Source organism: Hypanus sabinus, chromosome 5, assembly GCF_030144855.1.
Source record: "Hypanus sabinus isolate sHypSab1 chromosome 5, sHypSab1.hap1, whole genome shotgun sequence".
NCBI lineage: Eukaryota > Metazoa > Chordata > Chondrichthyes > Myliobatiformes > Dasyatidae > Hypanus > Hypanus sabinus.
In genome coordinates, this window is record NC_082710.1 from 88,118,878 (window position 1) to 88,137,524 (window position 18,647).

Below are 18,647 nucleotides of genomic sequence, written 5' to 3' on the forward strand. Positions count from 1 at the left end.
CATTTTCAAAAGAGAAGGGTCTTTCACTAACAGCAACAGCTTGAGTGTAGAGATGGACTCTAGTTCTTGGAGGACACGATTACAAGTTCAAATTCAAGAGGACAGCTAACCATGGAAATGCTGATGGAATATCCCATTTACCCTTGGAAAAAGAGATACCTGAAAAAATTACAAAATAGGATACTCCTCTTGACATATTCTCACTAATGCAAATCAAAAGCATCCCTGTTACAGCAGAGATGATCTGAAGGGAAACTAGAAAGAAATCCTCACTGTCTCAGGTCTACATCGCCACTCAAATTGACTAGAATATGTAGGAGAATTTCTAGTGCTCCCATTTTTACCAGTGACAGGATGAACTTGCTCTTGATGGAGTTTGCCTTTTGTGGGGATTGAGAGTGGTTGTACTATAGAAACATAGAAAACCTACAGCACAATACAGGCCCTTCAGCCCACAAAGTTGTGCTGAACATGTCCCCACCTTAGAAATTACTAGGCTTACCTATAGCCCTCTATTTTACTAAGATCCATGTACCTATCTAAAAGTCTCTTAAAAGACCCTATTGTATCCACCTCCACCACTGTTGCCAGCAGCCCATTCCATGCACTCACCGCTCTCTGAGTTAAAAACTTACCCCTGACATCTCCTCTGTACCTACTCCTCAGCAGCTTAAACCTGTGTCCTCTTGTGGCAATCATTTCAATCCTGGGAAAAAGCCTCTGACTATCCACATGATCAGTCCCTCTCATCATCTTATACACCTCTATCAGGTCACCTCTTATCCTCCGTCGCTCCAAAGAAAAAAGGCCGAATTCACTCACCCTTTTCTGATAAGGCATGCTCCCCAATCCAGTCAACATCTTTGTAAATCTCCTCTGCGCCCTTTCTATGGCTTCCACATCCTTCCTGTAGTGAGGCAACCAGAACTGAGCACAGTACTCCAAGTGGGGTCTGACCAGGGTCCTATATAATTACAATATTACCTCTCAGCTCCTAAATTCAATTCCATGATTGATGAAGGCCAATACTCCTTACGCCTTCTTAACCACAGAGTCAAACTGCGCAGCTGCTTTGAGCGTCCTATGAACTCAGACCCCAAGATCCCTCTGATCCTCCACACTGCCAAGAGTCTTACCATTAATACAATATTTCTGCCGTCATATTTGACCTACCAAAATGAACCACTTCACACTTAATCTAGGTTGACACCATCTGCCATTTCTCAGCCAATCATACAACCTGAGAGCTAAAGTGTTGGAGGAGCTACATGTTGTTCATCTAGGCAAGGTCAAAATTAAAGTGTTAGCTTGAAGCTTTGTCTGATAGCCTAGGATAGATCAGCAGATCAAACAGCTTTCCATGTACTGTTTGGGAAGCCAACACGTGCAGAAGATGCCAAGAGCAGTACCTTTCCATCCCTGGGAATGGCCTGCATTGCCCCAGCAGAGTGAAAGATGTTATCATTGAAGAATTAAGCATGAATGGAGCAATTTAAAATTTTCTATTCTGTAGTTATCTATGTGTGTTTTATAAATATAAATAATAGCTAGAGAGCAACATGTTGCAAGTGTAGTGTTCTCGCTCGGGTGTAAGAGAACGCCGAACTAAACACCGAGGTAAACCGTGGTCAATGAAAACAGGATTGCAGTAAGATTAAACATTTACTGTTCACTCTTCCTCATTAACGTATGGTGAAAAGGCGTTGCTTCACTATGTTTCTAGTGCATAGAAAGACAATTTTTCTTGCGCTGATCTTGCAAATGTGAGCCCCCACCTTCCTGTTTCTCCAAACCGGTATTTTTCCACAGGACGTGGCGAAACCGGATGTGACGTCATCGCATGCCGCGATATATCACAGACAACGAATTTACTTTAAACAATCCTAATTTTAACTAGAATGCTAACAAACGACTTACTAAAGTGAAAATATTATAAACTAAATAACTGCCATAAAGGCAACACACTCCCCGCTTGACATTCGTAAGGTCACAATGAACATAACACAAAACTTTAGTCTCTAAATCAGTCCTTAGGTAGAAGTAGAATGACTTCTGTAACTGGCCTTTGGTAAATTTTCACATCACCTTGGTCGGTAGTTTTCAACTCAACCTTCCTGACATGTCCATCCCTACTAGGGAATGTGACAGTGATTCTGGCCTTTGGCCAGCTGTTGTGGGCGATTTGCTTGTCCCTGAGCAGAACTAAATCTCCAACTTGAAGATTCCTGCAGGGTTCTGTCCACTTTTGTCTGTGTTGCAACAAAGGTAGATATTCCTGTCTCCAACGAGACCAGATCCGATTTGCCAGAGCCTAGACCTGTCTCCATTGCTTTGTGTGCAAATCCTTATCAGAGAAATCTCCTGGTGGAGGAGGAACTCCTGCCTTCTGTGTAGGGAGCATTGATGGCGAGAGTATGAAGGGGTTTTCCGGGTCAGAAGACACAGATAGGAGTGGTCGTGCATTTATAATGGCTGTGACCTCTGCCATTAGGGTGCACAGTACCTCGTGGGTCAATTGGGTGCGTTGCTGCATCTCAGGTTTCCTTTTCAGGGTTTTTTGCAAGGGCGTGAACCACTTGACTGCCTGCTCTTTGTTGTTTGGCAAGCACTGGCGTGGTTCTCTGAAAGGTAGTGGGGCGATCCAATTATTTGCTTCGTCTCTGAAGACCTTGGTGTCCTTTGTTTTTAAGAAAATGGCGTTTTGAGCTGATTGAGCAAGTTCATTATCATGCTCAGTTTGAACGAAGACTGACTGACCCAGCGTCTCGTCAGTTACTTTACGTTTGTTAAAGCCTTGTCGTGCTTCCTTAATACACATGACACTTGTGCGGGGTTGAAAAATTGACTGGCAGCCACTCTCTAGCACATTGGTCTTGAATGTGTTAACCATCGGTTTGTGTACATTGCCAGGGCACACCTCTCCTATCACCACCCAGCCCAGATCCAGGCGTTGCGCAAAGGGGGCGTCGTGTGGTCCATTGACCTGCTGCCTAACCATGTGCACCCGAAGAACATCTCTTCCTAATAGCAGGAGTATTTCTGCTTTTGGATCCAGTTCTGGGATGTGTTTTGCGATGTGGTGGAGATGTGGCTGGTGTAGCACTGCACTTGGTGTCGGGATCTCGGTGCGGTTCTTCAAAATTTCATTGCGCTCCAAGAGTGGAGGGAGACAGATGACAACTTTACCATCCAGGGACTCGAGCTGGAAGCCTTCTGCCTTCCTTCCATAAGTTTCCACGTTGCCTGAGCAATTTCTAAGGTAGTATGGGAACTGCTTACTCTCAATGTTGAACAAGTCAAAGAACTCTGGACTGACTAGTGAGCGATTGCTCTGATCGTCCAGAATCACATAGGCTTTGATGGCCTTGTCTTTGGCTCCCTTAGGGTGCACCTTAGTGAGGCAGATCTTTGAACAAGAACGGCTCGACTGAGCTTGACCGCAAACTTCTGTACAGCTCGAGCTGACAACAGTTGTCCTGGAGTGAGCTTCTCCCTCCCCGCCGTCCTGTTGTGGGGGTGAAGGAGCTTTATCAGTTTGCGGTAACGGGCCGGGATGCATGGCCCCATCGTGATTAGTGCTATTACATTCCGGGCACTTCTCGGAGATCGTACACTCTCTAGCAAGGTGAGAGATAGAGGAACAGCATTTTAAACATACTCTTTTCTCCTTGAGAAGGGCCAACCTCTCTTCAAGGGGTTTTTCCCTAAACGTTCTGCATTTTTTGAGGGGGTGGGGTTTGTTATGCAATGGACAATTCTTGCTTGTTGTTAGTTGTAAAAAATTCAGTCTTAAGCACTGAGACAGGTTTATTAATGTTGAAATTATTCGAAGAGGATTTATCTGGCTTGGTGTAAATTGTACTGCTTCCTGGACCCATGATGCTAGGGTCATTTCGCTTCTTCGCCTCCTTGCACACAAACCTAGTGAAATACTCGAAGGGAGGAAATCAACCATTGTTCTCTTCCTTGTTCTCTGAGGCAACAGACACCCACCTTTCCTGCAGCCCAAATGGAAGTTTGTCCACAATTTGTCTAATCCCATATGGAGTATCTAGGTATACTAGACCAGTTGAGTAGCCATCTGCTTTGGCGCCTTGAATCTCCATGAGTAAATCTCTGAGCTCTCTTAACTTAGTGTGGTCCTTGGCTGACACCTTAGGAAAATTTTCCAGATGTTGGTATAGCACAGCTTCAATAATTTCGGGGGCCGCATAGCCCTCCCGAAGTCTCTCCCATGCTTTGCTTAAGGCTAGCTCGGGTTTGTTGATGTACACTGAACGTATGCGTCTCACCTGTTCGCATGATTCTTTTCCCAGCTATTTCGCCATAAGATCCAACTCTTGGGTTGCTCCGAGCTGGACTCCATCGATAACATTGGTGAATGTGGAGTACCATGCATGGTAATTTTCAGGTTTATCGTCAAACTGGTATAGTCCTGAGGTGACAAGATCTCATCGTGCTAAATACTGTGCCATGGGCTCAACTGCAAGTGGCATGCTGGCTGGGGGAATATGTCAGCGGGTATATGACTGAGGGCGTACATCTGTTATGGAATTTGCTGTTCTGAATTCGGCCTTTGCCTCTCTTCTCACCAGATCTGGTAAGTTTGGTGTTGAGAAGTATTTGTCATCTGCCCTTTCGTTCTTGAATTCATCGCGGAGTTGTGAGGGTAAATTGTCTTCCTCGGATGGATGTGATGCAATCGGGCCTCTCTTAGACTCCTTATGAAGTGGGGCATTATCAGATAAGTATGGAGAGGAAGAACGAATCTTCCAGTCTATTTGAGATCGGACATAGTCACTTGTGCGTTCCAATCTGATCTTTCCTGAAGTAGATTTTACGTCGACCAGATCATGCATTTCTTCAGCATCTTCTATGAACTCTGCTTCCACCCTGGCAGCTTCTGCTTCTCGTTGTAGCATCAACACTTCTAACTCTGACGCTATCCTTACCCTTTCCAACTGGTTTTTGGCTTCTCTGGCAGCCACTTCCTTTTTCAATTTTGCTTCTCGTTCGGCGTGGAATGCTCGCACCTTGGCGGCTTCTGCCTTAGCTCTGGCTTGAGCAGCCTTACTTGTTGATGCCCTACTGCCCCTGTCGCTGGATGGCAACGACTTGATGCTGGATCAAGTTGTCATTGTTGCACTTGAAGCACCTGATAATGCCGCCTTTTCACTGTAGTGATCTCAGTCAGGTGTAAGAGAACGCCGAACTAAACACCGACGTAAACCGTAGTCAATGAAAACAGGATCACAGTAAGATTAACCGTTTACTGTTCACTCTTCCTCATTAACGTATGGTGAAAAGGCGTTGCTTCACTATGTTTCTAGTGCGTAGAAAGACAACTTTTCTTGCGTTGATCTCGCACATGTGAGCCCCCACCTTCCCGTTTCTCCAAACCGGTATTTTCCCACAGGACGCGGCGAAACCGGATGTGACATCATCGCATGCCGCGATATATCACAGACAACAAATTTACTTTAAACAATCCTAACTTTAACTAGAATGCTAAAAAACGACTTACTAAAGCGAAAATATTATAAACTAAATAACTGCCATAAAGGCAACACAGCAAGTTTGAGCTGAGATGCATTCTATATTGAACTGCAGTTTAGAGCTAAGCAGGGAAGGGTGTAGTGTATTAAATACTTCAGTAATACTTGAGTAATATTGTAAATTTTTGTTTGATTAAATATTCTTTGTTTACACATTATGGGTTGTGCATAATATGCAAGTGAACAGCATGCACTGTTATGCCACTATGTCACATGTGAATGCCTTATTAAAGCAATAAACTAAGTACAAGAGTATCCCTAGCTCCCATCTTTTTCTTTCAATTAGTTTTTGGAGTTACAAAGCATAACAACAAAAAGCATTATTGGCACGTACGCCTGCCATAAGTATTTGCTGTTTGAGGAACTTTGACTCGAATTGTTGAGCTAGAGTGAAAACTTCAATTCACACCATACGGGGAAAATTGTCTGGACACTTAATTGGAGAAAGCATTCCTAATTCATTGGTTAAGTATTCTACAGTAAGAGAAATAGGAAGGTGTGACAACGGTGATAGGTTTCCAATAGCAGTCCGTAGCCCTTTAACTTATTCAAAATAGACAAGGTTCTCGTTATCTCTTTGGAAGAGTGCAGGGACTGCAAGGAGGGTGAGCAGACTGACTGCAAGACTGTGGTACATGGCTGATTCAAGTTGGAGAGTGCAAAAGAATGTTACAGTATTGGAGTCAGTAAATTGGGGAGATTGTTAATGAGAATGAGTCATAAATGTGGTGCTCCTGTTTGGTGCCTTGGGCTGGGAGTGGGAGGGGAATGATTCAATTATCATGGTCCTTGTGGGAACCTGTGACATAAATAGCACTAAGAAGGAAGTTCTGACTCAGGAGAAGAACAGCTGGAATCCAAATTGAAATTAGAACAACAAAAATGGGATTATTTCCTAAATCACCAATCATTAAGATTTGAGAATCGAATACGTGGCTCGAAAATTAATGTGAGTAGTGGAAGTGGATGGAGTTATGTTGAAGGAAATTTTAGAAATTATAACAAAGCATAGAGGTGATAAAATGGATAATGATAAATTACTTCTGTCACAAGAGGATTAGGTAGTCAAGGAAAAAGATGTCACATTGGGTTTGAACGTGAGTTAGTTCACTCTGAAACCAAAATTTGGCAGAAAATATAGAAAGTGCAGGAGTCTCCAAGCAATGAGAAATTGAAAGGTGTTCATGGGCAAGGGCATTCTTGGAAAAAAGCTCACTGAAGGTCAACATGCAGATCAAACAAGCAATTCCAAGTCCCAATGATGGGTCTTGACCCAAAATATCGACCTCCATAGAAACACTTACAAAATGCTGAAGGAACTCAGTAGGCCAGGGAGCATCTATTGAAAAAAGTACAGTGGACATTTCGGCCTGAAACTTTGACTGTACTTTTTTCCATAGATGCTTCCTGGTGCTGAGTTCTTCCAGCACTTCATGTGTGTTGCTCAGATTTCCAGCATTTGCAGATTTTTTTCTTGATTCACTCCATAGAAGCGGCATAGACTTATTGAGTTCCTCCAGCTGTTTGTGTATAGTGAGAGATCAAGTGAGGTGTTGAGGTTTATTGTAAGATTTAAGTACAAGAGTAAACTTTGAAATTAGAGTTATAGATGTTCACAAAGAGATGCAATCTGGAATATTCTGTCCATGCTTGATGTACTGTACAGTCTAAAGAGGGTTCACCAGATTGATTCCTGAAGTTTGTGTATTGTCCTATGGGGAAAGATTAATCAGTCCTCTACTCGCCTGACATTGAAACAGGGAAGGGTGATTTCATTGAAACATTCACAAATTTTAAGGCGTTTAACAGGATAAGATGCACAGATAGTCTTTATCCATGCTGTAATTTCTACCTCTGGGGTTCTTAGTCTCAAAATAAGGGGTTGGTAAAATTTGTTTATTATTGTCACACGTAGTGAGGTGGAATAAATATTCGTTTTACATGCCATTGATATAGATCATTTTATCGCATCAGTGTGCTGAGGTAGTATAGGGAAATAACTGAATACAAATTACAGAAAGTGTAATTTAGGAAGACATGAAGGTACAAGGGTATACGAAATGGATTGTGAAGTCAAATGCCCACTACAGGCTGCTCAATAGTCTTACAATAGTGGGATGGAAGCAGCCCATGAGTTTGGTGGCATTGCCTACACACTGCACCCATTTATGCTAAAGTCCATCTTCACACAGATGGAAGTAAAGCTCTCAAACAGTCCACTTCAAAGCAAACAGCAATACAGTGATTTCATAGATACAAGGCTGAGATCAAATGTAATCCAAAAGATTAAGGGGAAGTACATTCAGTGGCCATTTTATTAGATACACCTGTTTACTGGTTTATTAACATAAACATCTAATCAGCCAATCACATGACAGCCTTGTTAATGAGAGAGGTCTGAGGAGAATGACCAGACTGGTTCAAGCTGACAGGAAGGTGACCGTAACTCAAATAACCATGCGTTACAACAGTGGTGTGCAGAAGAGCATCTCTGAACGCACAGCACATCAAACCTTGAGGTGGCTGGGCTATAGCAGCAGAACGTGAACATACACTCAGTGGCCATTTTATAAGGTACCTCCTAAGGTATTGGAAAAGAAAGTGGGTGAAGTGCAAGGCTAGCCATAATAACAGAATTAAGGCGATTAACTCTGGTTACCATCTATGTTTATCTTCACAATTCTCATGAATTGTCCTGGAAAAGTTTACAAACAAACTGGAGAAAAATTGCAATGAAAATAGAAAGTAACTTCTGCGAGGAATCATAAACTTTGGGTAAAGGGTCATCTCAATAAGTAACCAACAGTTTATTCATTTCTAGTTGACTGAGTGAAAATGGTGTACCATCAGGATAGGCATGTAAGGTGAGTAACAGTAAAAGCCTGGGGCAGGCAAATTTCTAATCAAAGCCACTAAAACGTAATTTCAGAGCTTCATCCATCAACCCTACCAGTTGCATCACAGCTTGATACAGCAACTGATCTACCCAGGACTGCAAAATCTTGCAGAAAGAAAGCCCAGTCTATCACACAATCTAGCTTCCATTCCATGGACCTTGTCGAGACTACTGGTCTACTTGAAAGTATGACCAACATAACCAAGGACACTTTTTGCCTCAGTTTCTCCCACCCTCACTCTCATCAGACTGAAGGTATGAAAGATTAAGAACATGTACCACTGGGTTCAAGGACAGTTTCTATCCAGATGTTACCAGAATCTTGAACAGTCCTCTCATATGACAAAAGATGTACTCTTGATCACCCAACCTTTTTCAAAGACTCAAAAGTTCAAAGGTTCATTCATTATCAAAGTATACAACTCTGAAATTCTTCAACTCTCTGGGTACCCATGAAACCAAGAAAGGAAAGAAAGACAGCACAATCATCAACCCCCAAGATTTCTCTTCCCTGCAAAAAAAAGGAACAAAAATGAAACAGACACATCAACCCCAAATCCCACCTCCCACACAAAAAAACAAACAAAACCCATCAGGCACATTGACCCTCTTCACACACAAATTCCTCTTCACACACAAAAAAGAAGAAAATGGATCAGGCACATCGACCCCCAAATTCCTTGTTCCACGTAAAAACATGAGCAAAACAGATCAGGCTCATCAACCCCCAAATTCCTCATCACGCACAAAAAAACAAAGAAAATTGATCGGGCACATTGATTCCCAAATCTTCCCCCACCCCCCCAACTCACACACACAATAAAAGCCAAGACCAGGTGATAAAAACACAGAATATAAGAACATGAAAACTATAAGACTGGAAAAAAGAGTCTATCGTCCAAGACCACATCCAAAATGCAGAAAAAACTTAGACAACACTGTCCGGATGCAATGACAGGCTCTCCCCTCTCTACTACAGAGCAACCAATCAAAAGGCAAACAGCATTGCTTCGATGCTTCAATCACTCTTGTCGCTTTAGTTGGCGAATGAAGAATGCTTTAAATGGTGAAAGGGAGCCAAACATTGGCTTATGCCCCAACCTGCAGCCTGCTCACTGCAAGGTTCATACACACTGCCTCTGCCTCCTGGAATCCTCTCGGAGACTGCAGAGCACTGGAACACCCAAACAATCGCCAAACTTCTGCACTCGCATTGATCTATCAATCTCCCTCATTGCTTCAATCGGCAAACAATGGAAGCTTTAATCAGCAAAATGGGATCAAACATTGGCTAGTGTCCCAACCTGCAGCCTGCCCACCATGAGGTTCGTTCATGCTGCCTCTGCCTCTGGGAATCCTCTCAGAGACTGCAGAGTGCTGAAACACCTAAACAATCTCCAAGCAGCAAAACACTGGCTCCAACAGTTCCAGAATCACATTCAAGATGAGAAACAAATATAAAAGACATAAAAGAAATGGAGAAGATGGTTTTATGATCTATCTAGAAGGTGTCAACCAAAAGAGCATTGGAAGCAGGCACTATCTTGACCAGCAGGACTGCGGCTATTGCACTTTATTTGTCCATCTGCATTGCACTTCCTCCATAACCGTAACATCAGAATCAGAATCAGGTTTATTATCACCGGCATGTGACATGGAATTTGCTAACTTAGCAGCAGCAGTTCAATGTAATGCATAATCTAGCAGAGAGAAAAAAGATAAATAAAATAAAATAAATTAATTAATAAATTAATCAATTACATATATTTTTTTTAAAAAACATGCAAAAACAGAAATACTGTATATTAAAAAAAATGAGGTAGTGTCCAAAGATTCAATGTCAATTTAGGAATTGGATGGCAGAGGGGAAGAAGCTGTTCCTGAATCGCTGAGTGTGTGCCTTCAGGCTTCTGTATCTCCTCCCTGATGGTAACAATAAGAATGTTTCCCTGTTTACTACCTCAAAGTAATTATATATTGAATAATCTCTTCGGATGGCATGGAAACAAAACTGTTCAATGTATCTTGGTACATGTGACAGTAATAAACCATCTCCAACATCAAGCCAATGGAATTTATTGTCCTAGCTTGTTACATAAGCTACATCCTTGAACCTTTGACCAGAAGCAATCTTAGAACTGGCATGATAACAATGACAATTGCTCAATACAAAAAATGGTTAATTTGGCAGATGTTGAGAGCCCACCTCCAAAGTAGTAGCTGCTTCCTGAGTACAAGGATGTCTGCACGGTCAAATGAGAAGTGGGGGAAGCTTCGCCATTCAGCAAGACACTGACGTGATTCCGTCTGGTGCTCAAATGGATGGAATGCCATTGCCCATCATTCAGATTGTCGCCTGCAGGAACAAAACAGTCCATAACACTTAGTAAAGAAAATCTTTGGTATGAATTGGAAAGAATTCTACTCAGAATATTGCCATGAGTTGTTTCCTGCTTACACATCACCTGTGCTGCTCACTTCACATGCATTTTGAATGATATTTTATTAACTTATTTGTGGTAATATTTTACTTTATATACTGCATGTGATATATGTATTGAGAGTGCATCACGGCCTGGAGGAGCATAGTTTCATTTGATTGTACATATATATGTACAGTCCAATGATAATAAACTTGAACTTGAACTTGAAAAAGAATCCTAATGCTCAGGAACACAAGAAGAGAGGAGCAGGAGGAAGCCACTCACCTTTCATGAAGATTTAAACTTTTAATGATTAGTTTTGTATGTTACATGTACATTGAAGCATACAGTGAAATACTTCAAATCAAATCTGCAAGGACTGCTCTGGGCAGCCCGCAAATATTGCCACGCGTCCGGCACCAACATAGCATGCCCACAACTCACTAACACTATCTGAACATATGCAGAAGCAAACTGGAGCAGCTGGAGAAAATCTACACAGTCACAGGAAGAACATAAAATCTCTTTACAGACAGCAGTGGGAATTGAATCCCGATCAGTGATCACTGGCACGAGCGTTGCAAGGCCAACCTGCTATTCAATATGATCATGGCTGATCTGTCTCAATCTTCCACTCATCTTCTGTGCCATTACCCCATAACCCTCAAACCTCTGATTTGTCAAACAGTTCTCTATCACCACTTTCTGCGTAGAGATTTCCAGAGATTCACCATGATCTGTTGTTGGAAATCAGGATAATATACAGAATCAAAAGCAATCTGAAGGCAAAGAGGCTAACTCTAGAGCACGTGCAGGTAAATTAAATTAGTAGAGATGGGTACCTGATGGGCTGAAGATCCTGTTTTTGCATTATGGTACTCTAAATCCTGTGGTTCTCAAGATAGCGCTAGTGACTTTGTACACTGGTATCTTTAACCTCTTGCCGAGTCGATCTAAGGAACCCACCTGCTTCAAACAGCCTTCAACTATACTGCTGCCTAAGTAGAATGTAGTGCCCTGCCTCAATGACTATCATCCAGTAGCACTTACATCCACAGTGATGAAGTGTTCTGAGAGGTTTGTGATGAAATATATCACCTCCTTCCTGAAAAGTGACTTGGATCCAACCCAGTTTTCCAAGTGGAGCAACAGGTCCACATCAGCTGCCATTTCACTGGTTCTTCATTCGTCCACGGAAAATCTGGATACTGAAGAAGCCTACATCAGGATGCTCTTTCTCAACCACAGCTCACAAGCAATACCATCATCTCATTAAAAATAATCAATAAGCTTCAAGACCTTGACCTTAATACCTCCTTGTGCAATTGGATCCTCAATTTCCTCATTTGCAGACCCCAGTAAGTTTAGATCAGCAACAACATCCACAATCTCCTTCAGCACAGGTGCACCACAAGGCTGTGTTCATACCCTCCTGCTCTACTTGCTTTACACTCATGACTGTGTGGCTAAGCACAGCTCCAATGACATATTCAAGTTTTCAAACAACACCACTGTTGTAGGCTGAATCAAAGGTGGTGACAAATCAGCATTTGCCCCATCACTGAAATTTTTCCACAACCTATGGATTCACTTTCAGGGACTTCATCTCATGTTCTCGATATTTATTGCTTACTTATTTATTATATACTAGTATTATTTCTTTATATTTGTATTTGCACAGTTTGTTGTCTTTTGCACGCTGGTTGAACACCATTTGGTGTAGTCTTTCATTGATTCTATTACGGTTACTATCCTATTATGGCTTTATTAAGTATGCCCACAAGAAAATGAATCTTGGGTTTGCATGTGGTGACATACTGCATATGAACTTCAATAACAAATTTATTTTAAATTTTGAATTTAAACATTTTGAATTTTATGGAAACCGGAAGTCCTTAGGCCAGTCTTCATCAGGGGATCAAAGTTGAAGAGGATCAGCAACTTAACATTCATCAGCATTATCATTTCAGAGCTCAGCACAAAGTACAAATAAAAATAAAGCATGACAGTGCCTCTACTTCTTTAGAAATTTCAAAATATTTGGCATGACATCTAATACTTTGTCAAACTTCTATAGTTGCACAATGAAGAGTGTTTTGACTGTTTGCATCACAGCTTGGTATGAGAATACCAATGCCCTTGAATGGAAAATCCCACAAAAAGTAGTGGATGCAGCTCAGTCCATCATGTGTAAGCCCTCCCCACCATTGAATAAATCTACACAGAGCATTATTGCAGGAAAGTAGCATCCATCATCAGGGACATGCTCAATTCTCTCTGCTGCAAGGCAATGAATCTCAGGGTTGCATAAGATCACATATATGTATTTTAATAATAAATTTACTTTCAACTCTGATAGGTTCTTGATTAGTATGGGCATCAAAGGTTATGACGAGAAGGCAGGAGAATTGGATTAAGGGGGATAATATATCAGTCATAATGTAATGGCAGAGCAGACTCAATGGGCCAAATGGCTCATATCTGCTTACGGTCTTATTTTCTCAAGTTCATTAGGCCCAACATGTATAGTGGAGGATGAACAGAGCAAATTGCTCCCACATTTAGAAACATTTACAACTTACACATTTTAACACAATTGGTAAAACAATATGAAAAAGGGTTGAGTAGAACTTCATTAACACAGATCCTGTAGATAAATGCCAGCAGTTCCCTGCACAGATATCAGTGTTTAGCCTCAGAAATATCAATGAGATTTCAGTATAAATCCCTGAACTCACTCTTTGTTCTTCCCCAACAGTACCTTGACTGTGTCTCAGCTTTTTTATTTTTGTATTAGTTTTTACAATGAAAAAGAAAAAGTAAAGAAGAAGTTTGTACAGTGCAAAACAAAGGTATTGAATGTACAGTTCATAACAGTTTAAAAAAAAGCACCCATGGTAGAATCATATATAGTTAGTTATCACTCTACCCTCCCATTGCCCGACTCCAAGCCAATCTTACAATATGTAGAAAAGTTAATCAGAACTTTAATCTCCACAGAGCTGTATTTATAAAATGGTGTATTGCCTACTACCTGGACTATAGTATGTTTACACATCAATAACTTTAAATCTTAACTGAAAGAAGTTGGATGTAAGGGAATTATATACAGAAGAAAAAAAAAGGGATGGGCCTTTAATCTAAGTGGGAATTGTGAAAATATTCAAGAAAAGGTCCCCACAACCTTTGGAACTTTATGTCCGAATCAAGAAGTGAATAATAAATCTTTTCAAGATCTAAGCAGGACATAATGTCTTTGAACCATTGTGCATGAGTGGGTGGGGCAGCATCTCTCCACCTAAGAAGGACTGCGTGTCTGGCCAAATGAGAGTGGGCAAAAAGACAGTGCAAGACCTTTAGTGGGACTCAGATGTGTGTCAACCTCTCCCATGGTGCAGAAAAGGACAATCAGAGGATTAAGTTCCAAATAGTAATTAAGTACATGGGATAAAGTTAGAAAGATATCTCTCCAGTATTTCTCCAAACCAGGACAAGTCCAATACATATGAATAAGGGAGGCCTCACCCCCATTACACTTGTCACAACAGGGACTAATGTCTGGATAGATACGCAATAATTTAGTTTTAGAAATATGAGCCCTGTGAATGACCTTAAACTATATCAGACAATGGTGAGCACATAAAGAAGTTCAATTAACTGACTTGAGAATTGAATCCCATACATCATCAGACAAAGGAAAATTTAAATCTTGCTCCCAGGCAGTTTTAATTTTGTCTAGGAAGGGCTTGCCACAAAGTCGCTAACTTACCTCCAATAGTACATATTAAACCTTTACACAACGGATTCATGTGAAGAAGCAAGCCAACAACATTTTTATCAGGTACCTCAGGGAAGTTTGATATTAAAGGGCTGATAAAATGTCTAATTTGGAGATATCTAAAGAAGTGAAGTTGGGTAGGTTGAACTTTACAGATAGTTGTTCAAGAGGTGCAAAACAACTGTCTGTAAAAAGATCTTCAAAGCACCAAATGTCCTTTCTATGCGAGACTTGAAATATTAAATCATGCATAGACGGCTGAAGGAGATGATTATGTAAAATAGGGCCAGAGAGAGAGAGAAACCGTGAAGACCATTGTACTTTCTAAACTGAGCCCACGTTCTCAGAGTGTGCCTGATAACAGAATTAACAATTGGTTTAGTCAGATGGCAAGGAAGTGCAGATCCAAGAGTGCGGAGATAGAGAAATTCTTATTAGAGTTCAACTTCATTGCCACCCATATTGGGCAGTCAGACTGATTATAAAAGACCAAAAGATAAGACAGTGTAGGTTGGCTGCCCAGTAATATAAGTGGAAATTGGGCAAGGCCATACCCCCTGCACTTTTAGGTTTTTGAAGGTGAGCTTTATTTAATCGGGGGCATTTGCCCTTCCATAAATAGTTTGAAAAAATTGAGTCTAATGAGTTGAAGAAAGCTTTAGAAATAAAAAATTGATAAAGATTGAAATAAGTATAAAAATTTAGGAAAGATATACATTTTAGTGACATTAATTCAACCCATCCAGTTCATGGAGAGGGGTGACCACTGTACCAGACACTACACTGACTGTGCCCCAGCTTTGGGCTCATCGGAATGCCAAGCCATGGAGTGCAAACACACAGCAATTTCACAGAGCATTTACTGGAGTATCTGCCAGCCAAAACTACATCAGATGAAGTTAGTGAAGCAGAAAGTAATTATTAGTCAATTTACCTTTTGTGAAAAAAAATTATGTAAGGGTATTAAATAAAATCAGAAATTACTCAAAATATTCAGCAGGCCAAGCCATGTCTGTGGGAGAAGAAATACAGCTTGTGGCCACTTTATTAGGCACAGCTGCACACCTGCTCAATAATGTAAATATCCAACCTGCCAATCATGTGGTAGCAACTCAATGCATAAAAGTATGCAGACACGGTCAAGAGGTTCAATTGTTGTTCAGACCAAGCATCAAAATGGGGAAGAAATATAATTTAAATGACTTTGACCATGGAATGATTGCTGCTGCCAGATGGGGTAGTTGAGTGTCTCAGAAACTGTTGACTTCATGGGATTTTCATGCACAACAATCCATAGAGTTTACAGAGAATGATGAAACAACATAAAGTGAGTGGATGTTTTATGGGCAAATACGCTTTGTCAATGATCATGGTCAGAGGGGATTCAAACTGACAGGAAGGTGACAGTGACGCAAACAATTACAATATTGGTGTGCAGAAGAACCTCTCTGTGCACAGCACTTCCAGTGTGCTGAATGTGAAGTGGCAACAGTGGCAGAAGACCACACCACATTCCCCTTCTGTATCTAATAAGATGTTAATTAAAGTCCCATTAATTAACCTAATTAAGAAGTTAATCTTTTGACCTAAAATATTAACTGTTTCAGCTGCACCTGTGCAAAAAGAAACAGTTAAAATTTTAGGTGAAAGACCCTTTTTCAAAACTGGGAATGAGAGAAAAGGAGTCTGTTTGGAAGTGGGGAAGGGTTGATATCTGTGATATATTAAAATGTATAACATTGTGGCTGCATGGCAGTGACTGAAAGATCGGAGTTCAATTGCTTTGCTGCCTGTAAGCAGTTTGTATGTTCTCCCCTGTACCCTGTGAGTGCTCTGGTTTCCTCCCACAGTCCAGAGATGTATGGTTAGGGTTAAAGTCAGTAAGTTGTGTGCATGCTATGGTGGCGCTGGAAGCATGGTGACTCTTGTGGAGTGCCTCAGTACATCCCCGGAGCATTAGTCATTGGTGCAAACAACGTACAGTATTTCATTGAATGTTTGGATGTTTCAATGTACATGTGACACATTGAGCTAACCTCCTCCTTAAAACCAAAGGTGACTATTGGGGCTTTAATCAGTTGAAGCTAAGTCATTAAATCTATTCATAGAAGAGTGAGGGGGATCAAGGGATATGGGGAGGCCTGTGAATTTGAATGATCTTAATATCTATAGGAAGCGTTGCCTCAAGAAGGTAGCAACCACCATCAAAGATTCCCAGACCATGCCACCTGCCCACAGCTGCCATTAGGAAGGAGGTACAGAGTCCTACAACCAGGTTCAGGAACAGTTGATTCCCTTCAACTATTCAGTTCATGAATGGCCAAAACTATAATCACAACAGTTTAGCAACATTATAATAACTTTACACTAAAATACACAACACGAGTGAATCTGCAGATGCTGGAAATAAATAAAAAAATAAAAACACAAAATGCTGGCAGAACTCAGCAGGCCAGACAGCATCTATGGGAGGAGGTAGTGACAACGAGGAAGAAACGGGAAGTGCGGGGTGTGGGAACTATAAGTTTGGTGGTCATGGATGGGAGATCTCCCAAGCTGATGAGATCGGAAATGGTTTGGGAGACAATGGACTGGTGCTCCCTAGTGGGGTCATGGTCCAGGGGTAGATAAAGGAGGTGTCAGCGAGTTGTCGTCGTGCCTTCGCTATGTACAGGTCGGTGCGCCAGACGACAACAGCACCTCCCTTATCAGTGGGTTTGATGGTAAGCTTGGGATTGTTGCGGAGGGAATGGAGAGCAGAGCGTTCAGAGGGGGTAAGGTTGGAATTGGAGCAAGGGGTGGTGAAGTCGAGACGGTTAATGTCCCGACGGCAATTAGAGATGAACAGATCCAGGACGGGTAGAAGTCCTGGGGAGTTCTGCCAGCATTTTGTGTTTTTATTTTTTTATTTACACTAAAATAGACTACTTTTCAGATTCCGATTCATTTATCATATGTACATGGACACATACAGTGAAAGGTACCATTTGCATTAACAACCAGCACACCCGAGCAACACACACAAAATGCTGGAGAACTCAGCAGGCCAGGCAGCATCTATTAGAAAAAGTACAATCAAAGTTTCAGCCCAAAATGTCAGCTGCACTTTTTTCTATAGATGCTGCCTGGCCTGCTGAGTTCCTCTAGCATTTTGAGTGTGCTGCTGGGAATTCCAGCATCTGCAGATTTTCTCTTGTTGGTGGTTTGAACAACCAAGGATATGTTAGACGCAGCCCACAAGGTCGCCACACAATCTGGTGCCAACATCACATGGCCACCATGCTCGGCAGAACAAAATGGAACATTACCAACGGTCAAAGCAACAACAGCAGATCAAGCCCCATTCTTCACTTTCACCTATCCACCCTCGCACATACGAGGCTCTTCTAACTCCAGGACAAGCCCCATTCTTCCCTTTCACCTATCCACCCTCGCACATACGAGGTTCTTCTAACTCCAGGACAAGCCCCATTCTTCAGCCTCCAGCTGTATTGATCACATTTTTTCTTGTAGAAATTGTGTATAATTTATGTTTTTTTCCTGTGAATGTGGCTTACATGATGTTATGTACCTATGATACTGCGGCATACACCTTCTTGTGCATCTTACGATAACTTGATTATACTGACTATGGTCATATCGACTGGTGGAGGGCCAAAGGATCAATGGACTACTTCATGCCCCTACCTCCTCTACTTCTATATTTGTCCAAACTTTCATAACTTGAAGGAGCCACCTTGGAAAATCATCACTACATCTCTCCCTAATGCCAGAGTCTTTGCAAGCTCACTGAATCCCTGCAGTTCAGCCTTCACCCCATCATTGTCCTGAAACAGTACTAGACCAACACTGGAGGAAGAGGACTTTTAATAAACAAATGTAAAGTTTGTGCAAGTCAATGTGGAAGGCCTTGAATTGTCAATATCTCTACTTTCGTGAAATCTGCAGATTTTCAATACTAAGATTTATTCAATTAAGAATTTCCCCACAAATTG

At 41.5% G+C, this 18,647-nt stretch overlaps 1 protein-coding gene across 1 annotated transcript in view; it reads right to left on the reverse strand.

The window, feature by feature from the left end:
* LOC132394766 (contactin-associated protein-like 5) overlaps positions 1–18,647 on the reverse strand; it is a 1,222,641-nt gene that overhangs the window by 590,911 nt on the left and 613,083 nt on the right. The window contains exon 9 of the mRNA XM_059971174.1: positions 10,658–10,807. Within this exon, the coding sequence (XP_059827157.1) occupies positions 10,658–10,807 (150 nt within the window). The remainder of the gene's footprint in view (positions 1–10,657; positions 10,808–18,647) is intronic.